Genomic DNA, 21,586 nt, shown 5'->3' with positions numbered 1-21,586 from the left:
TCATAGCTATTAAATATGTCAGGTTATAACCGGTTAGCAACTATGGGTTATTTTGGGAAATGCACCCCTGGTCGTCGCCGATGCGGAGTAGTAAAACATAGCTGCGTCAATCGCCATAGACATAAACTTGGAGAGGTAGCTCCGGTCCAAGCTCCGGTTAGAATGTTCTGTTCTGCGTGCAGTTCTTTTGAATTAAATTATTATAATCTTAATTCAAGTGATGTATGATTGTGTGAGTGTGATTGTTGTTGGTTTTTACTTACTGTAAGGTTAACCCTGCGTGCTTTAAATGCTTCAAAAGGATTGTTTAAATGATTTAGAAAAGTAATCAAATGTAATCAGTTACTTTACTTTAATAAAGTAATTAAAATAGTTACACTACTTATTACATTTTAAATAGGGTAACTTGTAATCTGTAACCTATTACATTTCCAAAGTAACCTTCCCAACACTGAAAATGAGCAATACATTTGTTATAGTATTTATTCATTTTTTAGTTATTTAAATACTACTGTTTATTGTTAGTTCATGTTAGTTTAGACTTTAAATAATATTACAGAAACAATTTTTGTATTGTAGTAAATGTTAAAATGAACACTAAGATTAAAGTATTTTTTTATTGTTAGCTACTGACAGTGTTAACTAGTGTTAACAAATGGAACCTTATTGTAAAGTGTTAGCTAAATTATTTTTACTTTAATTTACATTCCTTTATGCCTTTACATTATCCTGTATGTTTCTACAGGGGACACAAGAGAATGCTAAGTCATTTTATCAGTAGATCTGCATGAGAATCAGAAGAAAAGTCTCCATTTGCTCACAATATCTAATAAGTGTAGAAACCATTGAGATCTCATTTGTGATTTTTCTTTCCTGCGGACAGGCTCCTTCCCTGGAACATTTTGTGTCGCCTTCAGTCAGCTGACTGAATGATTGAGCGGTGAAATGGAGCTGAAACACTAGCTGCACGGTTGAGAAAAACTCAGCAAGCTACACCGTTCATCCTGTTGACATTGTGACAGGTGAAACTCTGGTGAAAAGTCCTGTTCACTTTGCATTTTTCAGATGCATGTGCAGTTTTGCCACTTGTCCCCAGAAATCTGATTCATGCCCCAGTAAAGTGGTAAATGGGCTCTGTGCATGACGCATTCAGACATACAATGACAACAGAGTGAAGCTCTTTTCAATAAATTAAAAGCCTTTCACACATGCACATCATCCATCATCAGAGAACTGCAAGCAATCTCTCTCTCATGTGTAGACAGCCTTTATCTGTAGATCATTTTTGTAAGAATTTAAGATTCATTTCTGAACATTAAGTTAAATAGTTTTAATTTTGCTGTGTACTTGTTTTATTAACTTATTTATTGAATCCTCATCTTTAGACACCCATAACTGTTTGCTGTCGGTCAGTTTTGTTTAGTTTTTCAATGTTGTTGGTTAGTCCTGTTATGTCGGTCAGTTTTGTTTAGTTTTTGATTGTTGTTTGTTGGTATTGTTTGTTAGTTTGTTTTTTTTTTTGTTGTTGTTGGTCAGTTTTTTTTTTTTTGTTGGTTATTTTTTTTTAATTGTTTGTGGTTGTTGGTCAGTCTTTTTCGGCGATAACTGTTGTTGGTTAGTTTTACATCAGCATTGGTTGCTGTTAGTGTTATGTGGATTTTTTTTTGTTTTTTTTTTTTATTTGTTTTGTTTTTTTCGGCGATAACTGTTGTTGGTTAGTTTTACATCAGCATCACCCACTGCTACTTATACCAACAAGGAATGTGCAGTTAGAATAACCAAATATGTGGGAGAGCGTTGTATTATGTGACTATATTGTATTGCAATAGATAACGCTTATTTTTGCGAATCGATTAATCGGATCGATTATTTTTAAATAATCGTTGAATCGGTTTAGTCTGATTTAGTTTGCCCATTTTTACCCAAGTAAATTATTAACAAAAGGGTCATTTTACATTTAGACTTTTTAGAGAATTTAACCATTTTGCATGTGATCCTCATCAAAAACATACCTGGTTGGTTATCCTTGTTCAAAACAATCTTCTGCAATTCAAAACACTGACCCTACATACTCTAGCAAATTTGTTAATGTTTCACACCATGGCAGTCCCTTAGGGCTCCTCAGTTTAACATCCGAACAAAGTATTAGGATCGTTCAATATGTTGATGTAGAATGGTTGCAGTAAATTGGCAATTTCCGACTTTTATTTTTCTGTAAACACATTACAAACAGCTTTGAGCTTATGCTGTGGAAAATTGTAAAACAATCCTTTCGAAAAATGGCCAAGGCTGGGCATGAAGTGACACTCAGTTTAAAGTAAAATTTAAAGTTAAAAGTCGGCTGAGTTAAGGTTGTTGAAAACACCAAAAACCGGCTCTGTGTTGCAGGGCATACTTAGAAAAAAAAAAGTGCATTTCAAATACATTTAAACCGCTCTCATAGTCATAAGTCTGCAAGACTTATGAACTGTAAACGACAAACTTTATCATGTGAATTGGTAGCACTGTTAGCAGCTTTGACGAATATAAACATTTGCAAACACTTTGTAACTTCTGTAATAACAAATGTCTTTGCACACTGTGATTTTCATCGGATTTTCAATAGTTAGTGGACAGTGCAAATTTCAAAAAGTATCAAGCGTAAAATGTTAATCAAAACAGCTTTGCCTACTGACAGCACTACCTGTGGAAATGCATGGAGACAACCCTATTCAACTCATTATTAGAAAAACTTTCCATTGCGATTGTGCATTGAGAAAGGTCACCATGTCCAAATGTTGAGGGCCATTAGGCTTGTTGCGATATGTTTTACCCTGCCGCAGAAAGAAAACAGCCGCAGTGTACAACTCCTCGTTCTTTTGTGGGCTCCCAACTTTCGAATGAGTTCGTTGTATCTTCGCGCTTTTTTTTTTCTGTCCTCGAGCTTACCCAGCTGAATGCTGAGGCAGAGACGCTGGTGCGTACCCAGAGTCGCTCATAGCCCTTCGTTTGACATAAAAAGTGGCTCAGCTATTGGCTGCTGCTTCTCTGTACTGCCTAGCAGTTTTAAATGATTCTCAGGAGGATGGTGCCACTTGATGGATTGAAATAGTGCAAATGAGACGGTACAGGCAAATAAAAAACTTATTTGCAACGCATCAGATTACATAAATTAGTTGACCAACTATTTTAATAATCGATTTTATCGAAATCGATTAGTTGTTTCAGCTCTACAATAGGTATAATTTTAATGTTAAAATGTTGAATTGAGAGTAGTTAGCACATCATTTATAATAAAAATGGTTTAATCAGAATCAGAAAGAGTGCTGTAGCAGAGTGCTGTAGCACCGGCCAGACGACAACAGTTCAAAGAGGAAGTGTGCTTGGTGGGGTCCAAAGTGATTTTGCCAGCTCTTTTACTCTGGATGAGTGCAGCTCTTGTAGAGTCGGGAGGGTTGTGCCAGTGATTTGCTCAGCAGTCCGGACTATCCGCTGAAGTCTTCTGAGGTCAGTTTTGGTAGCTGAGCTGAACCAGACAGTTAATGAAGTGCAGAGGACGGATTCAATGACTGCAGAGTAGAACTGTATCAGCAGCTCCTGTGGCAGGTTGAACTTCCTCAGCTGGCGAAGGGAGTACAACCTTTGCTGGGCCTTTTTCACAATGGAGTCAATGTGATTGTCCCACTTCAGGTTCTGAGAGATGGTGGTGCCCAGGAACCTGTTTAATAACAGTATTTCATTATGGTTACACTTGAATTGGTTACAAAATAGATGAAGGATGGTAAAACATAAATAGTTAATAGGACCCAGCAGGTATGTAAAATGTAGCAAAGAAAGAGAGATCACCAGCCAAGAAAAGAGACAGAGTAACAGTTACAATCTTATTTTATCCCTTGCTTGACCATGTGACTAAAAACCAAATATGAGACATTCAAACTGACAAATCATCAAATTACAGCTTTCCCCACCGTACAAAAGGTGTGACAATTAGCAGACTCCCGATGTATACACATGTTGGCCTACAAGCCTTGATCACAATCAGCACCTCTGTGGCTTCAGGAATTCCAAATGGACCTTTTATTATGGAGGATAGGTCTAGAAAGTCTTTGACAATTTTTGGCCCTACATTGGTCAGTCTTGTTTTATCAGAGATCAGTCTTGGGTAGTTGTTGGTCATTGTTGATTAGTCTTGTTTACTTATTGGTTGTTGTTGGTCAGTCTTGTTTAATCATACTGCATATTGTCGTTGGTCAGCCTTGTTTAATCATAGATTGTTGTTATTAGTCTTTTAAAATCTTTGGTTATTGTTGGTCAGTGTTGTCTAAATATAGTTCCTCTTCAGGAACTCGAGCTGCGTCGAACGCTATGGGGAACGCCCTCTGCGTGACCACTCTCTGAATCACATGTGTAATCAGCCCAGTGGAAAGGCAAGACATCATAGGCGGGTGATGTCATCGACCAGGAAGCTTAAAAGCATGTGCCGGCTTTAGCCTTCTTTCATTTCAGCAAGCGCTCTGTGTGTTGTCAGTCAATCTGTGTTGTGAGTCTTATTTACTATTGTCTGTCCAGTTACACAACCATAATAAGCTCCATCATGCCCAAGGCAAAAGAGAAAACGAAATATAAAGAGGAGGGGGAGACCGAGTTGCACTATAGATTGTGTGTTCCTCCCTGCCCACGTTACATCACAAGCGGGTATACACACAGTCTATGCGTGGCTTGCTTGGGGGCGAAGCACGCAGAGTCGGCTCTCGAGGGGGCCGACTGCCCGCATTGTGAGCATCTCCCACTTCATCTGCTTCGTTCCCGGAAGGCTCTCCTTGAGGAGGGAGCCTTCGCCAGCGTTCCTAATGGTGTTGGTACTGCTTCTGCCGAGGCAGAGCGGCAGCTGCATTCGTAGGGTTTGCAGTTAGATCTGCTGGAGGGAATGGAGACGGGCACGTCCCTATCTTCTTCCTCACCCACCAGATCTGCCCAATCTCTGGGTTCGGAAGCCTGCACTTCGGCTACTTCCTCCCGGGGTGAGGGCTCGACGCTTCGCCTGTCTTCCTCCTCCGAGGTTGATGTGGAGAGCATCGACGAGGTCTCGCCCCCTGTATCGCCCCAGTACGAGGAGCTGTTGGAGGTGGTAACTCGCGCGGTAGCCAAATTAAAGATCGATTGGCCCGCTGAGAGTCAAGCTGAACCGCAGCGAAGCAGGCTTGATAAACGCTTCCTGTGGTCAAGGCCACAACCTCCATCCCGGAGCCTGCCAATATCGAGTACTTCCGTTCGGCCTTGCACTCTCACCCCGCACCTTTATGAAGTGTCTGGATGCTGCTGTGGTTCCACTACGACTGCAGGGCATTCGCATACTAAATTATATCGACAATTGGTTGATTTTAGCTCAGTCGGAGCAGATGACGGTTCAACATCGAGATGTCGTTCTTGCCCACATGGGGAGCTGGCTTTGAGACTGAACGTCAAGAAAAGTGTACTTTCTCCATTACAGAGAACCACTTATCTAGGCATGGTGTGGGATTCGACCACAATGCAGGCACATCTGTCCCCTGCTCGTATCGAGTCGATCCTCACATCAGTCAAGAGAGTCAGCAAAGGCCAGTCACTCACTGTAAAGCAGTTTCAGAGATTATTAGGTCTAATGGCAGCTGCATCCAATGTGATACCCTTTGGCCTGCTGTACATGAGACCCCTACAGTGGTGGCTCAAGACCAAGGGAATCCACTTCGAACTATCAAGGTCATGCGACGATGCCTCCATGCCTCAGACATGTGGAAGAAACCTTGGTTCTTGAATCAGGACTGTGGAGTGGTCTGTGGAGTTGTCGCCATCTGACATGGCATATCAATTGTCTGGAGATGCTGGCTGTGTATCAAGCATTTAAACACTTCCTCCCAGACCTGAGAGATCAACATGTGTTGGTGCGCACGGACAACACAGCCTGACCACCAGGGAGGTCTACGTTCGTGACCCTTGGTCCCAGGACAAACTCCTCTCACTCAGAGCAGTATATATTCCTGGACATCTCAATTTAGGAGCAGACATCCTGTCGAGACATGGGCCAAGGCCCGGGGAATGGATGCTTCACCCCGAGGTGGTGAAGCAGATATGGAGAATATTTGGCCAGGCTCAGGTGGACCTCTTTGCGACTCAGGAGACATCGCAATGTCCACTCTGGTTCTCTGTATTTCATCCAGCTCCTCTGGGCCTGGACGCTATGGTACAGACTTGGCCGAGGCATCGTCTGCATGCTTTTCCCCCGATTGCTCTGCTCCCGGGAGTTCTGGCGAGAGTACGCCGGGACGGGGTTCGGTTGTTATTAGTAGCCCCGTTCTGGCCGGGCCAATTATAGTTCTCAGATCTGATTTTGCTCCTCGACAGCTCTCCATGGGAGATTCCAGTCAGGAGAGATCTACTCTCACAGGTGCAGGATACAGTAATTCACCCCCGCTCGGAGTTGTGGAAACTGTGGGTGTGGCCCCTAAGGGAGCACAGCTCATAGCATCCGGTCTCTCAGCCGAGGTTGTTGAGACCATCCTCCAATCCAGAGCTCCCTCAACGAGGAAACTGTATGCCATGAAATGGAAACTCTTCACCTCATGGTGCAGAGACCGCCAGCTTAACCCAGCTAACTGCCCAGTTGTTACAGTTCTTGAGTTTTTCAAGCCAGGTTCTCTGCAGGGTTGACCCACTCCAACCCTAAAAGTTTACGTGGTGGCCATTGCAACCTACCATATCCCCCTCGGTGGCCAGTCAGTGTGTAGTCACCCCCTAGTGACACATTTCCTCCGCAGTGCACTGAGGCTGAGGCCTCCAGTACGGTCCCGTGTTCCCCCCTGGGACTTGGTTGTGGTGTTAGAGGCTCTCTGTAAAACTCCATTCAAGCCGAACCAGGAGATATCAGACCGTTATCTGACTGTAAAGACGGCTTTGTTGCAGGCTATTACATCTCTAAAGAGAGTTGGAGACCTTCAGGCCTTCTAAAAAGCATTTTTATACCCTCGAGCGGGTTATACTCCAAAGGTTCCCTCCGTCGCACCACAACTAATAGTGCTGCAGACCTTCTGTCCTCCTCCCTTCTGGGAACCTGACCAGAAGAAGCTTAATTGTATGTGTCCAGTTCGAGCGCTGGACACATACGTCCACAGAGCTGCCATGTGGAGAAGGACGGACCAACTGCTCATGTGCTACGGTCCTCCCGAAAGGGGTCTACCCACAACTAAGCAAACCCTCAGCCGGTGGATAGTTAAGGCTATCAACCTGGCTTATGAGTCCTCTGACCTCCCCTTGCCGATGGGAGTCAAGGCTCACTCCACTCGGGGTATGGCGGCCTCCAAGACCTTCTTAGCAGGAGTGTGGATACAAGACATCCACACCCTCCACCTTTGTGAGATTCTATGGCCTAGATATGCGAGCCACTCTGGGATCTTCTGTTCTCTTGCCTTAGCTGTGCTCTTCGGATACACATTAGGCAGGGATGTGGAAGTCTGGCAGCATGGGCACCTTGTTCCCTCGAGGAACCAATGATTACATATGTAACATGAGACGATTTTTGTCATTGTATACTCATTGGTTGTTGTTAGTCAATCTTTTCTATTCATGGATTGTTGCTGGTTATTTTTGTTTTGTCATTGGTGGTTGTTGTTCAGTCTTGTTTAGTAATTGCCCAGATAGCGCACATATGTCTGCAAGATGTCTGTTAAAGATCTCTTCATCTGGTGTAAATAATGTAAACTCTAATGTAAATATGTTTAGTAATTGGTTGTTGTTGCTCAGTCTTGTTTAGTCATAGATTGTAGTTTGTTATTCTTGTTTAGTCATTTGTTGCTGTTCATTTAATCTTGTTATACAGTATCTTATATCCCTACAGTATATTTATATAGCCCTCACATTGCCTTTGATTATTAAGTGTACATTTTGTTCTTTTCTGACTGAATTTTGAGAGTCTTTTATGTTTAGGGTACTTGGTCAAGCCTTGTCTATCTAGTCAAGTTCTGCTTTTTTATGTTTTTTTTGTTTACCACTTTATTATTCTCAATAACACTGTACGCGGGTCTTCAGTTTTATCATAACATCAGTTTGCTATACAAACACTGAATGTGTGGACATAACTTGAGGGAATTTAGAGGCATAAAATCCTCAAATAATGTTAAAAAAACAGAGAGAAAAAACTGTTTCTGCAACATTTTGTGCTGAGATGTGTTGCAGCCTAGGCTGTTTGATGAATTAACTTTCACAAAGAAGCATAATGTGCTTTGCTGGTGTGCACAAGAATGTCTTTTTGTTGCTGTTGTTAGTGATGTTTGCCACCAAATGGTACTCCTACTTTTACATAATTACCGGCTCCTGTTGAAGCCATTAAGCTTTGCAACAAATGCAAAGATGATTATAGTTGTAATTAGCTTCATGAGAGCAGTGAGCGGCAGAGAGAGATTACGCTCCATTCAAAACACATTCTGGTGAAAGATTCTAAAGGCCATGCTTGTTTCAAAAAAAGCATGTGATTCCCAAGAGTCATTGAAAAGAGCTGTCATTCTCTGAAGAACCTCCAAATGTGCAAGAAAAAATTGTTACAGTATACAGTCCTCATAAGACAATTAGGCCATTAGAGAAAAACTGATGGACAGTCTTGACGGGACGTTAAAGTTGTTTATAGTTTCTTAATGAGTATTCCTGTTTTTCTTCAGAATAAATTTCATTGTTTACATTATGACTTTGGAAACATGTCATCAAAAATGAATTTGAAAAAAAAAAATGAAATGAACTAGTGACTTTAGCTAGTTTATAATGTTCACCAGTAGCCAAATAGCTAAGGCTAGTGTATAATAATGTTTATGATTAGCCAAATAGCTATTAGCCTAGGTCATAATATTTACCATGACTTGGCTATTGTAGCCAGTTTATAATGTTCATCAATAGGCAACTATCGAAGGCTAGTTCATAATGTTTACAATTGGCCAAATAGCTATTGTTGCTGGTTTATAATGTTCACCAATAGCTAAATGGCTAAGGCTAGTTCATAATGTTTATCATGAGCCAGTTATTGCAGCTAGTTTAGAATGTTCACCAATAGATATTCTGGCTAGTTTACACTACTCACTAGCTATTGCCTAAATAGCTGTTGGTGCTAGTTATGTTCATGTTGACTTTCAGTATATCAAATACCTGAAATCATCACTGTATACCATGTTGTAACTTCAGTACTTTTGTAAGGGGTTGAACATGAAAATGAGTTTCACACCAATATACGTTTTCAAGAGCAGATAGCATCTGTGAAACTATTGTGTGTGCGACTTTAGAGCAGCTGTAGCCATGTTCTGTACTTAATGTGTACATTAAACGCGAGAGCAGATGTAGCAGTGTTCAGTAGTTGGTGTGTAAACAGGCCAGGTGAGCTGCTCTCAGTGTATAAGTAGCTCCGAGCAGATGGTACAGTTATGGCAGCCAGAGAAGTGAAGTCACAGCAACTTCAAGCAGCAGCTGCCCCTTTCATGCTGATATAGGACCTGCTGCTGAGTTTTTACATTCAAAAATCCGTACCTGAAGCAGTAAAAATGAGATTTTGTAGATTTCAGTATAATGTACACAACAGAGAGAGGTGGAGAGCAGGGAGACGGGGTGCACTTACCGACGGTGTGGATAAGTAAACCATAAAGAACATATTGAGTGAACAGAATGGCAAAAGCAGACATGAAAGAAACAATAGGGGTGAGATGGCAGATTACGCTTGTCAACATTGTTATGAACTGGAGCCAAGGAGGTGGGATGGCATCTGTGACTAACTTTGAAGTTTATGCATCAATGTGTTTCCCGTAAGTCCTTTCAATGTACTGTGTATTACACTGCTTTCTGTGTAACAAAGATTTGAAGTGCACAAAAATGCATGTCATTTGGACCCATGAGTGATTCCTAAATGCTTATAATATTTTTAGATAATAAGACTGATTGGATGTGTTTTTAAAGAAGCTGTTTCAACTTCAGAGTGAAAAATAATACAATGGTTGACTTTATTTCTTTTAATTGTGACTACATCTCACAATTGCAACTTTTTGTTTAAAACTGTGAATTTACTTTTGTGAATATTACACATTGTAATTGTGACTTTTGTTTCATAATTGTTTTCAAATTATATTGTATGAGTTCATAATAAGTCGCCACCAAATTGCCATAATGTAAAATAGTTATGAATTAGTAATGAACTGACATAAGAGTGTGTTATTTCTTATAAGTGCAGCTTTATTTTGTAACTTTGCCTTTGTATCTCACAATTTATTATTTTATTTATTATATTTGTTCTTTATATGCAGATGCTCATTAGCTTCCATAAAGTGGTTGCCAGTTGTTCTGGAGTCCACACAGCAATTTAGAATGCAATATGTATATATGTATGTATGTATGTGTATATATATATATATATATATATATATATATATACACACACACACACACACATATGAATATATGAATATACACATATATGAAGTAACATAGTATCGTGTTGTTGATCTGATTAGCAGTTTTATCCCTCTATATATATATATATATATATATATATATATATATATATATATATATATATATATATATATATACACACACACACACACATATGTTGAAGTAACATAGTATCGTTTGTTGATCTGATTAGCAGTTTTATCCCTCTATATATATATATATATATATATATATATATATAAACAGGGATAAAACTGCTAATCAGATCAACAAGTGATACTTCAACATTATGTTACACTGAATAATTAGCTACATATTTATTTGGTATCTGTATACATAGACTAGGACTATCACCACAGGTGTGGTTTCTCAGGATAGCTATTCTAATTATATCTGTCAGGTAGTAGGGACATTTTTTAGCTTGAAGCACCTTTAAGTAACTGATTGTCTGCAGTTTTTACAGAATGTATTTTACACCCTGTTTTACATAACAGTAAAGTGAACCCTCTAGTGGTGTAGTTGTATCATTACACTCTTTTTAGGAGGCAGTTTCATTTTCTCAGATACTGGGCCTGTGAGTCCCATTTACCTCATGTTGACCTCAAAGTCTCAGTCCTGTTATTATGGCTGAATGCAATTTTCTCCTCTCAGCACCTAGGCTCTTAATGTGTCCCAGCTTCTCTCATGAAGCATCATACAGTAATTGAGCTTTAGGTAAGAAATGAGAGAGAATTGTGGCCCAAGATTGTGCCTTCAAATAAATATAAGTGACTCCATGGTGTTAAGCTCTAGAAGATCATGCATGTCAAGATCACAGATAATCAATCCCTGACAGTCGCTGACACAGAACTCCATCCCTGCCTAGACAGGCGCCTGTGGGCCACTATCCCCACCGGTATATACTGTTGTCTTTAATACAGAATGAGAAGAAAAAATAGGGCTAGATTAGCAGTCTGTATGTATGCTGCAATAACTATCCACTTCCAGTTATCATGCACTACTGATTACTAAACCACATAGAATAAACCCTAATGAACATGTTATTTAATGTTGGATGTTTTATATATATATACACTCACCTAAAGGATTATTAGGAACACCTGTACAATTTCTCATTAATGCAATTATCTAATCAACCAATCACATGGCAGTTGCTTCAATGCATTTAGGGGTGTGGTCCTGGTCAAGACAATCTCCTGAACTCCAAACTGAATGTCAGAATGGGAAAGAAAGGTGATTTAAGCAATTTTGAGCGTGGCATGGTTGTTGGTGCAAGACGGGCCGGTCTGAGTATTTCACAATCTGCTCAGTTACTGGGATTTTCATGCACAACCATTTCTAGGGTTACAAAGAATGGTGTGAAAAGGGAAAAACATCCAGTATGTGGCAGTCCTGTGGGCGAAAATGCCTTGTTGATGCTAGAGGTCAGAGGAGAATGGGCCGACTGATTCAAGCTGATAGAAGAGCAACTTTGACTGAAATAACCACTTGTTACAACCGAGGTATGCAGCAAAGCATTTGTGAAGCCACAACATGCACAACCTTGAGGCGGATGGGCTACACCAGCAGAATACCCCACCGGGTACCACTCATCTCCACTACAAATAGGAAAAAGAGGCTACAGTTTGCACAAGCTCACCAAAATTGGGCAGTTGAAGACTGGAAAAATGCTGCCTGGTCTGATGAGTCACGATTTCTGTTGAGACATTCAGATGGTAGAGTCGGAATTTGGCGTAAACAGAATGAGAACATGGATCCATCATGCCTTGTTACCACTGTTTAGACTGCTGGTGGTGGTGTAATGGTGTGGGGGATGTATTCTTGGCACACTTTAGGCCCCTTGGTGCCAATTGGGCATCGTTTAAATGCCACAGCCTACCTGAGCATTGTTTCTGACCATGTCCATCCCTTTATGACCACCATGTACCCATCCTCTGATGGCTACTTCCAGCAGGATAATGTACCATGTCACAAACCTCGAATCATTTCAAATTGGTTTCTGGAACATGACAATGAGTTCACTGTACTAAAATGGCCCCCACAGTCACCAGATCTCAACCCAATAGAGCATCTTTGGGATGTGGTGGAACGGGAGCTTCGTGCCATGGATGTGCATCCCACAAATCTCCATCAACTGCAAGATGCTATCCTATTAATATGGGCCAACATTTCTAAAGAATGCTTTCAGCACCTTGTTGAATCAATGCCACGTAGAATTAAGGCAGTTCTGAAGGCGAAAGGGGGTCAAACACAGTGTTAGTATGGTGTTACTAATAATCCTTTAGGTGGAGTGTATATGTATATATATATATATATATATATATATATATATACATATATATATATATGTATGTATATATATATATATGTATGTATATATATATATATATATATATATATATATATATATATATATATATATATATATATGTATATGTATATATATGTATATATATGTATATGTATATATATATGTATATATATGTATATATATGTATATATATATATATATATATATATATATATATTATATATATATATCTAAATATATTTATGGTATATATATATATTATATATATATATAAAATATTGCTGAAAATCGTCGTGTCTCTGAGCATGATTCAGTTGTGTTATTTTGATATGGAGTGGCTGTGCATGAAAGCTTAGCACTTGCATATGACTGATTTCAAACAGACTTCTGAGCATAACAAAAAAATTCTGATTTACAACAAAACAGAGTGAGCTTTTGTAATAGCTAAATGAATAAGTGAATATATAATTACTACAATACTAATTTCTTCCTTGAAATTTAATCAAAAGTGGAAAAAGTTGGCCAAAACAGACATTTACACACAAACTGACCACCAACCACACTTTCACAAAGCCTTTTAAATATTTTTAAATAATAAGCTCAACTGTCATGGAACAGAATGCACAGAATAGTGGGATATCATAGGCACCAAAAGATTCATCTATGCTGCCTTCAAAAATGGATCAGATCAATGTATCTCAGCAGAGAGGATGTGAGATGATCATGGGATTCAGATGTGCCTTGTTGCCTTCCTTCCTATGTATGCTGCCTGCAGAGGTGGCATTTTTCAGATTTTTTGAGCCCTTCTCATGTTTTTTTTAAGGAATCAGCGTTGTTGAACGAATCGGTTAAGTGAATGATACAGATTACTAATGATTCAGTTGCAGTTGCTTGCAAGTTGAGTGAATCAACTGAGTTAATAATTCAAATGACTCCCTAATAAAGATAAGCACTTGTTACTGTCATGATTCTGCCCTCTTGTCCTTGATTTTCTTTAGTCTTGAGGCAGGATCATGACAGACCCGTGTTTTGTGTGCAAGCACATGGCCTTGTCTTTGGGTCATGTGCTTGTGTTGTCTCGTTCCCTTGCCCCCCCGCCCCCTTGTTATCCTTGTTTTGTCATTATTGCTTTACCTGTGTCACCTGTTATGTTATCATTAGTCTCCCTATTTCAATCCCCTTGTGTTCGCTGTCTGGTGTGGTTCATTGTTACACATTGTCTGACCTTTGGATTGTATTTCTGTCGTGTGATAACCAGAGTGAAGAGTCTTTTTGTTTTACTGTGTGATTTCAGTCAAGTCAGAGTCTTGTTAAGTGTTTGCCTTTTCCCTAGTCGTTGTTTTCCCCCTCGTGGGTTTTGTTTTCCCTTTTGTCAGTAATAAACCTTGTGTGTAGTGCATCCTGTCTGCGCTTGAGTTCATCCCCGCATCCCCGTGACAGAATGAACCACCGAAGAATGAACCCAGCAGACAGGATGTCCTCCCAACTCCAGAGACAATCAGAGTTCCGGGAACAATGCTGGTTGTCGTCCCCCACCGACAAGAGGAGGGTCAACCTTCCATTCTCGTCCCAGAGTGAGTGGACCCTGAGGGAGTATGCCCGACTCTGGGAGAGTTTCTCCCAGGAGGAGCTGCAGGGTTCCTCCTCGAGGTCCCCACCTTCTGCGAAGCTGCCTGTGATCTCAGAGGGTCGGGTCCTAGCCGTGGCAACACTGGGGGATCAGGCTCATCCCTCTTCAAATCCCGAGGCATCTTCCTCACCTATCAGTCTCTGCAGGAAACGTGGGAGACGGATCTCGTGGGAGTCTGCCTCGGAGTCCTCAGCAACGGAGTCAACCCTGCCTGAGACTGTCCTTCCACTACCAGTCACGGCTCCTGCTGAACCTCCCCAACCGATCACAGATCCGGCTATTGCCTCTGCTCCGCGGCCAAGGAGAAAGAGGAGGAAGAGGGGTGCTCTCTGTCCTTCGTCCCCATCTCCCCCTGAGTCCGCGATGGCTCCCCAACCTGCCACTGTAACGAGAGCGTTGTTCCTGAGCCTGCCGCTGTAAGCACTGTTCCAGAGGTTGCTGAAGGGAAGGCTTTTCCGAAGACTGCGGGGAGAGACTGTTGTTCCTGAAACTACCGCAGTGAAGGAGGTTTCCGAACCAGTAACCGAGAGAGCAGTATCTGAGTCTGCAGTCGTGAGAGCTGAGGAGAGAGCCGCGGCCGATTCTGCTGCTAAAGCAGTGTTACAGTCTGTTTCAGCTCGTCAGGAGTTGCCTGTCGTCACTGCTGCCAAGACCCTGTCGGAGTATTTGTCACGCCTTGTCAAAATCCTAGAGGTTCCTGTCAGACCTGTCTTGTCCCCAGACCCTGTCCCCAAGCTGGCCGCAGAGAGCGCTGACCCCAAGCTGGCCGCAGAGAGCGCTGACCCCAAGCTGGCCGCAGAGAGCGCTGACCCCAAACCGGTTGCAGAGAGCGCTGACCCCAAGCCGGCTGCAGAGAGCTCTGTTCCAGAGTCAGCTTCTATCGACGCCGCTTCAGAGGCCGAGATTGCCGAGTGTCGATTCAGTGTGGGGAAGCATCGACTCTGGGTCTGCTTCTGTGAGCCCAGCACCTTTTTTCGCTCCACAGTTGCCCGCTGTACCCCCTGTCACAGTACAACCCCGGACTGTTTCTCCCAAGCTCCCTTCCCACTCTACGCCAGCCAGACCTGCCCGGACCCCTCGTCATCAGCCATCCCGTCAACCTAAGACCTCCGCTCCACCCATCCACCATGGACTTCCCCCCACGAACTTTGTTGTCCCGCCTCCTCCCCTTCCTTGTTTGTTGTTTCTGATATGTCACCCGAACCCTGTCGTTGTGTATTCTTGTTTACCTTTATTGTTATTTGTCATGTTTTGTTGGTTTGTGTCTGTGTCTCAGTCAGTCATGTCTCGCGTTTGATGTCCCCTTGAGGAGCGTCTGGAAGCCGCTCCTTAAGGGAGGGGTTTCTGTCATGATTCTGCCCTCTTGTCCTTGATTTTCTTTAGTCTTGAGGCAGGATCATGACAGACCCGTGTTTTGTGTGCAAGCACATGGCCTTGTCTTTGGGTCATGTGCTTGTGTTGTCTCGTTCCCTTGCCCCGCCCCCTTGTTATCCTCGTTTTGTCATTATTGCTTTACCTGTGTCACCTGTTATGTTATCATTAGTCTCCCTATTTCAATCCCCTTGTGTTCGCTGTCTGGTGTGGTTCATTGTTACACATTGTCTGACCTTTGGATTGTATTTCTGTCGTGTGATAACCAGAGTGAAGAGTCTTTTTGTTTTACTGTGTGATTTCAGTCAAGTCAGAGTCTTGTTAAGTGTTTGTCTTTTCCCTAGTCGTTGTTTTCCCCCTCGTGGGTTTTGTTTTCCCTTTTGTCAGTAATAAACCTTGTGTGTAGTGCATCCTGTCTGCGCTTGAGTTCATCCCCGCATCCCCGTGACAGTTACCTTCTAGTAATGATGTAACCTGGGAAAAAAAAAAAAACATTGAAAAAAGCGCACAGATAATACACAAACTGACACTCTGTCTGGAACAAACACAGACAAGTGAAGTTTGAGTGAGACATTCTAGCAGAGTGTGTGTGTGATTGTGTTTGATAGCAGTTGTAATTAGCCTTAGCTATCTCAGTCACAAAACTGTGCAAAAATGTGACAAAAACAGCAAAGTGCATTTTCACACTACTGTAGTAGATTGTTACAAGAAAAGCTACACTACAAGAACAGCTGAGCTGGTGTCACACTTTAAAAAAAATGTAAAAATTAGCAGCATTGATACTTTTAGTTCTTCCCCAACACAACACTAGTTTGAAGAGAATGTATACATAATGGATATGTGATATATCCTTCTGGTTAACTGATCCCTCACCTTGTTTTCTCTTTCTCTGTTTCTCCTCTGTGCTTACTGTTATTTTCATCTGAAATGTAATCAGTTCTCTGTATATTCCAGCTTTATACTATATCTGCTTTCCTTCTCTTCTGCATCTGCACCTCTGCAGGTACATCAGAACAATGTATCTTGGCATCCAGAGCCGCAGACAAAAGGAGAACCAGCGACGCTTCTACTGGGCCATGATGTTTGAGTATGCCGATGTCAACATGCTCCGTCTACTGGAGGCATTTCTGGAAAGCGCTCCACAGCTGGTTCTCCAGCTCTGCATCATGATCCAGAAGAACCGGGCCGAAACTCTGCAGTGTAAGGAGTGCCTCTAGGCTCTGTACTGAGACCGCTGACATTTCGAACAGTACTGCTTTTGTTTGTCAGTGATGAATGTTTTTTTGGTGTGTAGATTTCACTGAGATAACTCTGAAACCTTGGTAAAAAGAATGTGACACAATGTATACCTTTCAGAAGATGTATTTACTCATGTTTCCATATTTTGTGATTGTGGTGTAGCATAATGCAATTATAGGTTAATAATTACAGTAGTGAAATTTGTTTCTAATTACTTGGTAACTTATCACATGCTCAAGCATCATTTCCTGATTAAAAATACTGCTGGAAATATACCTTTTATTTTTTATGAGTGCAAATCAAGGCTCTGTAACAACATGATCCATGGCTGCAATTCGCAGTTAGGTTAGCTTTGTGTTGTAATAATTCATCAACACATCCAAGGACCATCTTAATCTTTCAGAAAACCGGACACATCATGGCAAATCCATATTGTGTTTCTGGAAAAAAGGCTGACTTGGGGATGAATCTAAGAATAAAGCCCTCCCTGGCTGATACTTTTTGAATGATCAACTGTGTCTGTGGGCAGCATGTTTTTTTCTGCTGTGCAGCAGATAATCTGAGCCGTAAGACCATTTCTTACGTCTAAGGTGACAGCACTGCCAGCAGTGCAGATGCCTTTATGAACATGAAGTCTGAGCTCAGCAGGATGAATGGTAAACATCTTAGAAAAAAGATATAAAGAACAAGACAGAGGTGTGTTTTGGAAAATGGCTCCAACAAATGGTAGGCAGGTGTTGTAGAAATGATGCTGTTTCTATGTATTAGCGTGCTTTTCATTAGCATTATTGGATGCAGATAGTTTATGTTATTCATCACAGTACACATATATGGCATTGTGGTTTTGTTTTGGGGGTTTTTTGATACACAAAAGTTCTTAAAATTGCAGGTGTTACAATAACAGATAGATTAGAACCTGGAAATTGAACCACACTTTAATGCATTTATTGCTGAATTTTTAGCAGTCATTACTCTTCAGTGTCACATGATTTTCTGCTTATATCTATATTGAAAAATTTTGATGCTTAATAATTTTGTGGAAACTGTGATACATATTTTTTCAGAATTCTTTGATGAATAGATTTAAGAACTGAATTTATTTTAAATATAAATCAATTTAATGCTGAATAAAAGTTTTTTTTTTTTTTTTTTTGAGAAAAAAAGTCTTACTGACCCCATTGTTTTTTGTTTCATTATTTTATATACATTATGTTTTACTTCAATAATTGTAATATTATTTATCATTTATTTAGTATTATTAATACTATAATTTTTAAAGACATTCATATTAATTCCAAATATAATAAGCAATGATATTTTACGTATTTAATCAGAATAATTGTATGTCTTTCTGTTCCCCAGGTGTGTCAGCGGTTGCATCCCTCCTCTCTCTTTCCTGGGTTCTGGCCTCGTACCACAAGCTTCTGCGTGATTCCCGTGATGACCAAAAGAGCATGAGCTACAGGGGAGCGGTGGTGCATCTTCTATGGCGTTTCTTCACCATTTCTTCTAGGGCGCTATCTTTCGCCCTCTTTGCCTCAGTTTTCCACATCTACTTTGGCATTTTTGTGGTGCTGCACTGGTGTGCCATGGCCTTCTGGGTAATCCACGGAGGCACCGACTTCTGTATGTCCAAGTGGGAGGAGGTGCTATTCAACATGGTGGTAGGCGTAGTCTACGTCTTCTGCTGGTTTAACGTCAAGGAGGGAAGGACCCGATACCGCATGGTGGTTTATTATTTGCTGGTGCTGGTGGAAAATACCATCCTTACTGCTCTGTGGTACACCTACAGAGACCCGGTCACTACCGACTCCTACGCTGCATCCGCCCTCTGTGGCGTCTTCCTGTGCTTTGCCTCAGGAGTGGCCTGCATGGTCCTCTACTATGGGGTCCTGCATCCTATGGGGCCCCGGATGAGGGTGCTGGCCAGTTCCTGCTGTGCTGAGCTGCTCTGGGGCCTCCCCTTACCACCTGAGGCCGAGCCCATGGCACCCACTCCAGGGCATCGGGGCTCCCAAGCCACCCCGACCAGGGGTATGGCTTCAGGGGACTACGGCGAGCCGGAGGAGGCTGCCACAGACACTTGTCTACCGGTGTTCCAGGTGAGATCCACAGAACCCACCGATGCGGCAGGTCGGCCCATCCCCCCCGAGGGGCCCCTCATCAAGATCGACATGCCCAGGAAGCGCTACCCAGCCTGGGATGCTCACTTTGTGGACCGACGTTTGCGGCGAACCATAAACATCCTCCAGTACATCAGCCCCAACGCGGTGGGCATCAGGTACAGGGATGGACCCCTCCTCTACGAGCTGCTCCAGTACGAGTCCTCCCTGTGAAGGCATGCAATGCTGTTCCTTCTCTACTCTCATGCCCTCTCTGGTTCTCCACTTCCCTTGGTGCTTTTTTCTTCAGAGTTTTTATTTAGTTGTACTCTTAAGCTATAAGAGTGCATCTAAAAGAGTCTAAACAGAGAATATTCAACATATATTTTGACTAACACAGTGTAGAGTTGGAGAACAGATAGTTCGAAATACAACATTCCCTAATTTGGGTTACTATGGTGTGAAAGTTTAGCTAATGTGTATGTTTGATGGTGTTTGTGGCCCTGTCGTCTCTGACATGTGCATGATGGGAATGATGGAGGAACATAGTCTTTAGCATCCTCATTCTGATTTTGCTTTTACCATTTTGTGCCTACATTTTTCCCAAACAGTTGTGGTGACAACTGATCTTAAAGATGGCAAGTGAGTCAATATCAGCCAGACACTAAAAAGCACATTTGATTGTCAGAAAAAGCACATGATGCCCCACTCCTTTTCTCCTGTGATTAAGGGGGAAGAGACTTGAAATTGTTGTCAAATAGCGCCAAAAAGGTACAATCGCTTTTTTTTTAAGTAAAATGCAATGATGTCATTGGTGCAAAATTTTGGTGTTGGCCTACGATATAACACTGCCACCACAATTTTGATCATCAAGGTCCTTAATATTTATCTTAACATGTCTTTTCCTACTGAATCTCACTAGTGATGTGATATCTACAGCTCTGTAATCTGAAAGAGCTGAATATTTGATTTATTTATTTATTTATTTTTACATATGGCCCACTATTTTTTTAACCCATCTATAGTATGTGAAAATGCACTTTATGACCATTAGATTGAATGAATGGGACATATTTTCTTACACTACTCTATTATTCAAAAGTTTGGGCTTAGTACGATTTTTTTTTTTTTAGAAAAAAAAGGATGCATTCAATTTATGAAAACTAACAATAAACAGTAAATTTTCTATTTCTGTTTAAAGAATAATATTAATGCTTTTCTGTCTCAAAAAAAAATACATTAATTTTTTTTCCTTTTATTCATCCATTCATCTATTCAATATCCTGACAAAAAATTTATCAAGGTTTCCACAAAAATTTTAAGCAGCATAAATGTTTTCGACATTGATAATAATAAGAAATGTTTCTTGAGCACCATTACAGCATATTAGAATGATTTCTGAAGGATCATGTGACACTGAAGACTGAAGTAATGGCTGCTGTATAATGGCTAATATATCAAAATAGAACAGTTATTTTAAATTGCAATGATATTTCACATTATTACTGTTTATACTGTATTTTTCATCAAATAAATGTAGCTTTATTGATCAAAAGAAAGAATCTTACCAAACCCAAAATTTTGACAGTAGTGCATGATTTTTTTTAACATACTGTATGGCCCACTGATATATACATTATATATATATATATATATATATATATATATATATATATATATATATATATATATAAATATTATATATACATTTTTTTTTTGTGTGTGTGTGTGTGTGTGTGTGTGTGTGTATTTGTGCAACTGATGAAAGCTAGACAGAATAAATAGGACATATTATATAATATTATATATTTCCTTGTATCCTTCCACACATAAACACAGACACACATTTAACAAAATACCAATACTCTGTTAAACATATTTTGTCATATAATTTTTAAAAAAAGTGCTTTTTGTGATTTAACATGTAAATTTATTGGTTCACTCTAAAAAGTGCTGGGTTAAATACAACCCAGCGCTGGGTAAAATATGGACAAACCCAGCAATTGGGTTGTTTTCAACCTACAGTTGGGTTAAAAGTTTAACCCAAACTTCTGGACAGTAACCCAGCTGCTGGGTCAAAACAACCCAGTCGCTGGGTTTGTCCATATTTTACCCAGCGCTGGGTTGTATTTAACCCAGCACTTTTTAGAGTGTTTTATTCAAGAAAAAAAATAATACATCTAAACCAACCTCAATGAAATAGGTTACATCGACAAAGTATTTTTGAGGTTTAGATCATGGGTTAGAAAACTAATCTTTAAGGTAACAATTGCTTGTTACCATTTTTACAGTGTAATAATGTACAGAAATGTTTGCCGCGTGTGGTGCTTAACTCTAACCTTTAGTAATCCTCCATCATTCCCTGTACAAAATTGCATTTTTCTGTCCACCTAAACCATTTCTTCAGAGAAAGGCTGAAAGATTTTCAAAAGGTGAAGAACCTTAACACATTTACACGTGTAAATGGTATACCATTCGCATTCAAAATGTACTATAATC

General features: G+C 40.7%; 1 protein-coding gene across 1 annotated transcript in view; it reads left to right on the top strand.

Moving 5' to 3' along the window:
• LOC122148960 (XK-related protein 6-like) overlaps positions 1-20,279 on the top strand; it is a 59,872-nt gene extending 39,593 nt beyond the window's left edge. The window contains 2 exon segments of the mRNA XM_042777580.1: positions 16,750-16,946; positions 18,348-20,279. Of these exon segments, the coding sequence (XP_042633514.1) occupies positions 16,750-16,946; positions 18,348-19,321 (1,171 nt within the window). The 3' untranslated portion in view covers positions 19,322-20,279.
• The last annotated feature ends 1,307 nt before the right edge of the window (positions 20,280-21,586 follow it).

This window comes from Cyprinus carpio, chromosome A20, assembly GCF_018340385.1.
Source record: "Cyprinus carpio isolate SPL01 chromosome A20, ASM1834038v1, whole genome shotgun sequence".
NCBI classification, from domain to species: domain Eukaryota; kingdom Metazoa; phylum Chordata; class Actinopteri; order Cypriniformes; family Cyprinidae; genus Cyprinus; species Cyprinus carpio.
This window is presented reverse-complemented; position numbering and strand designations above follow the sequence as displayed.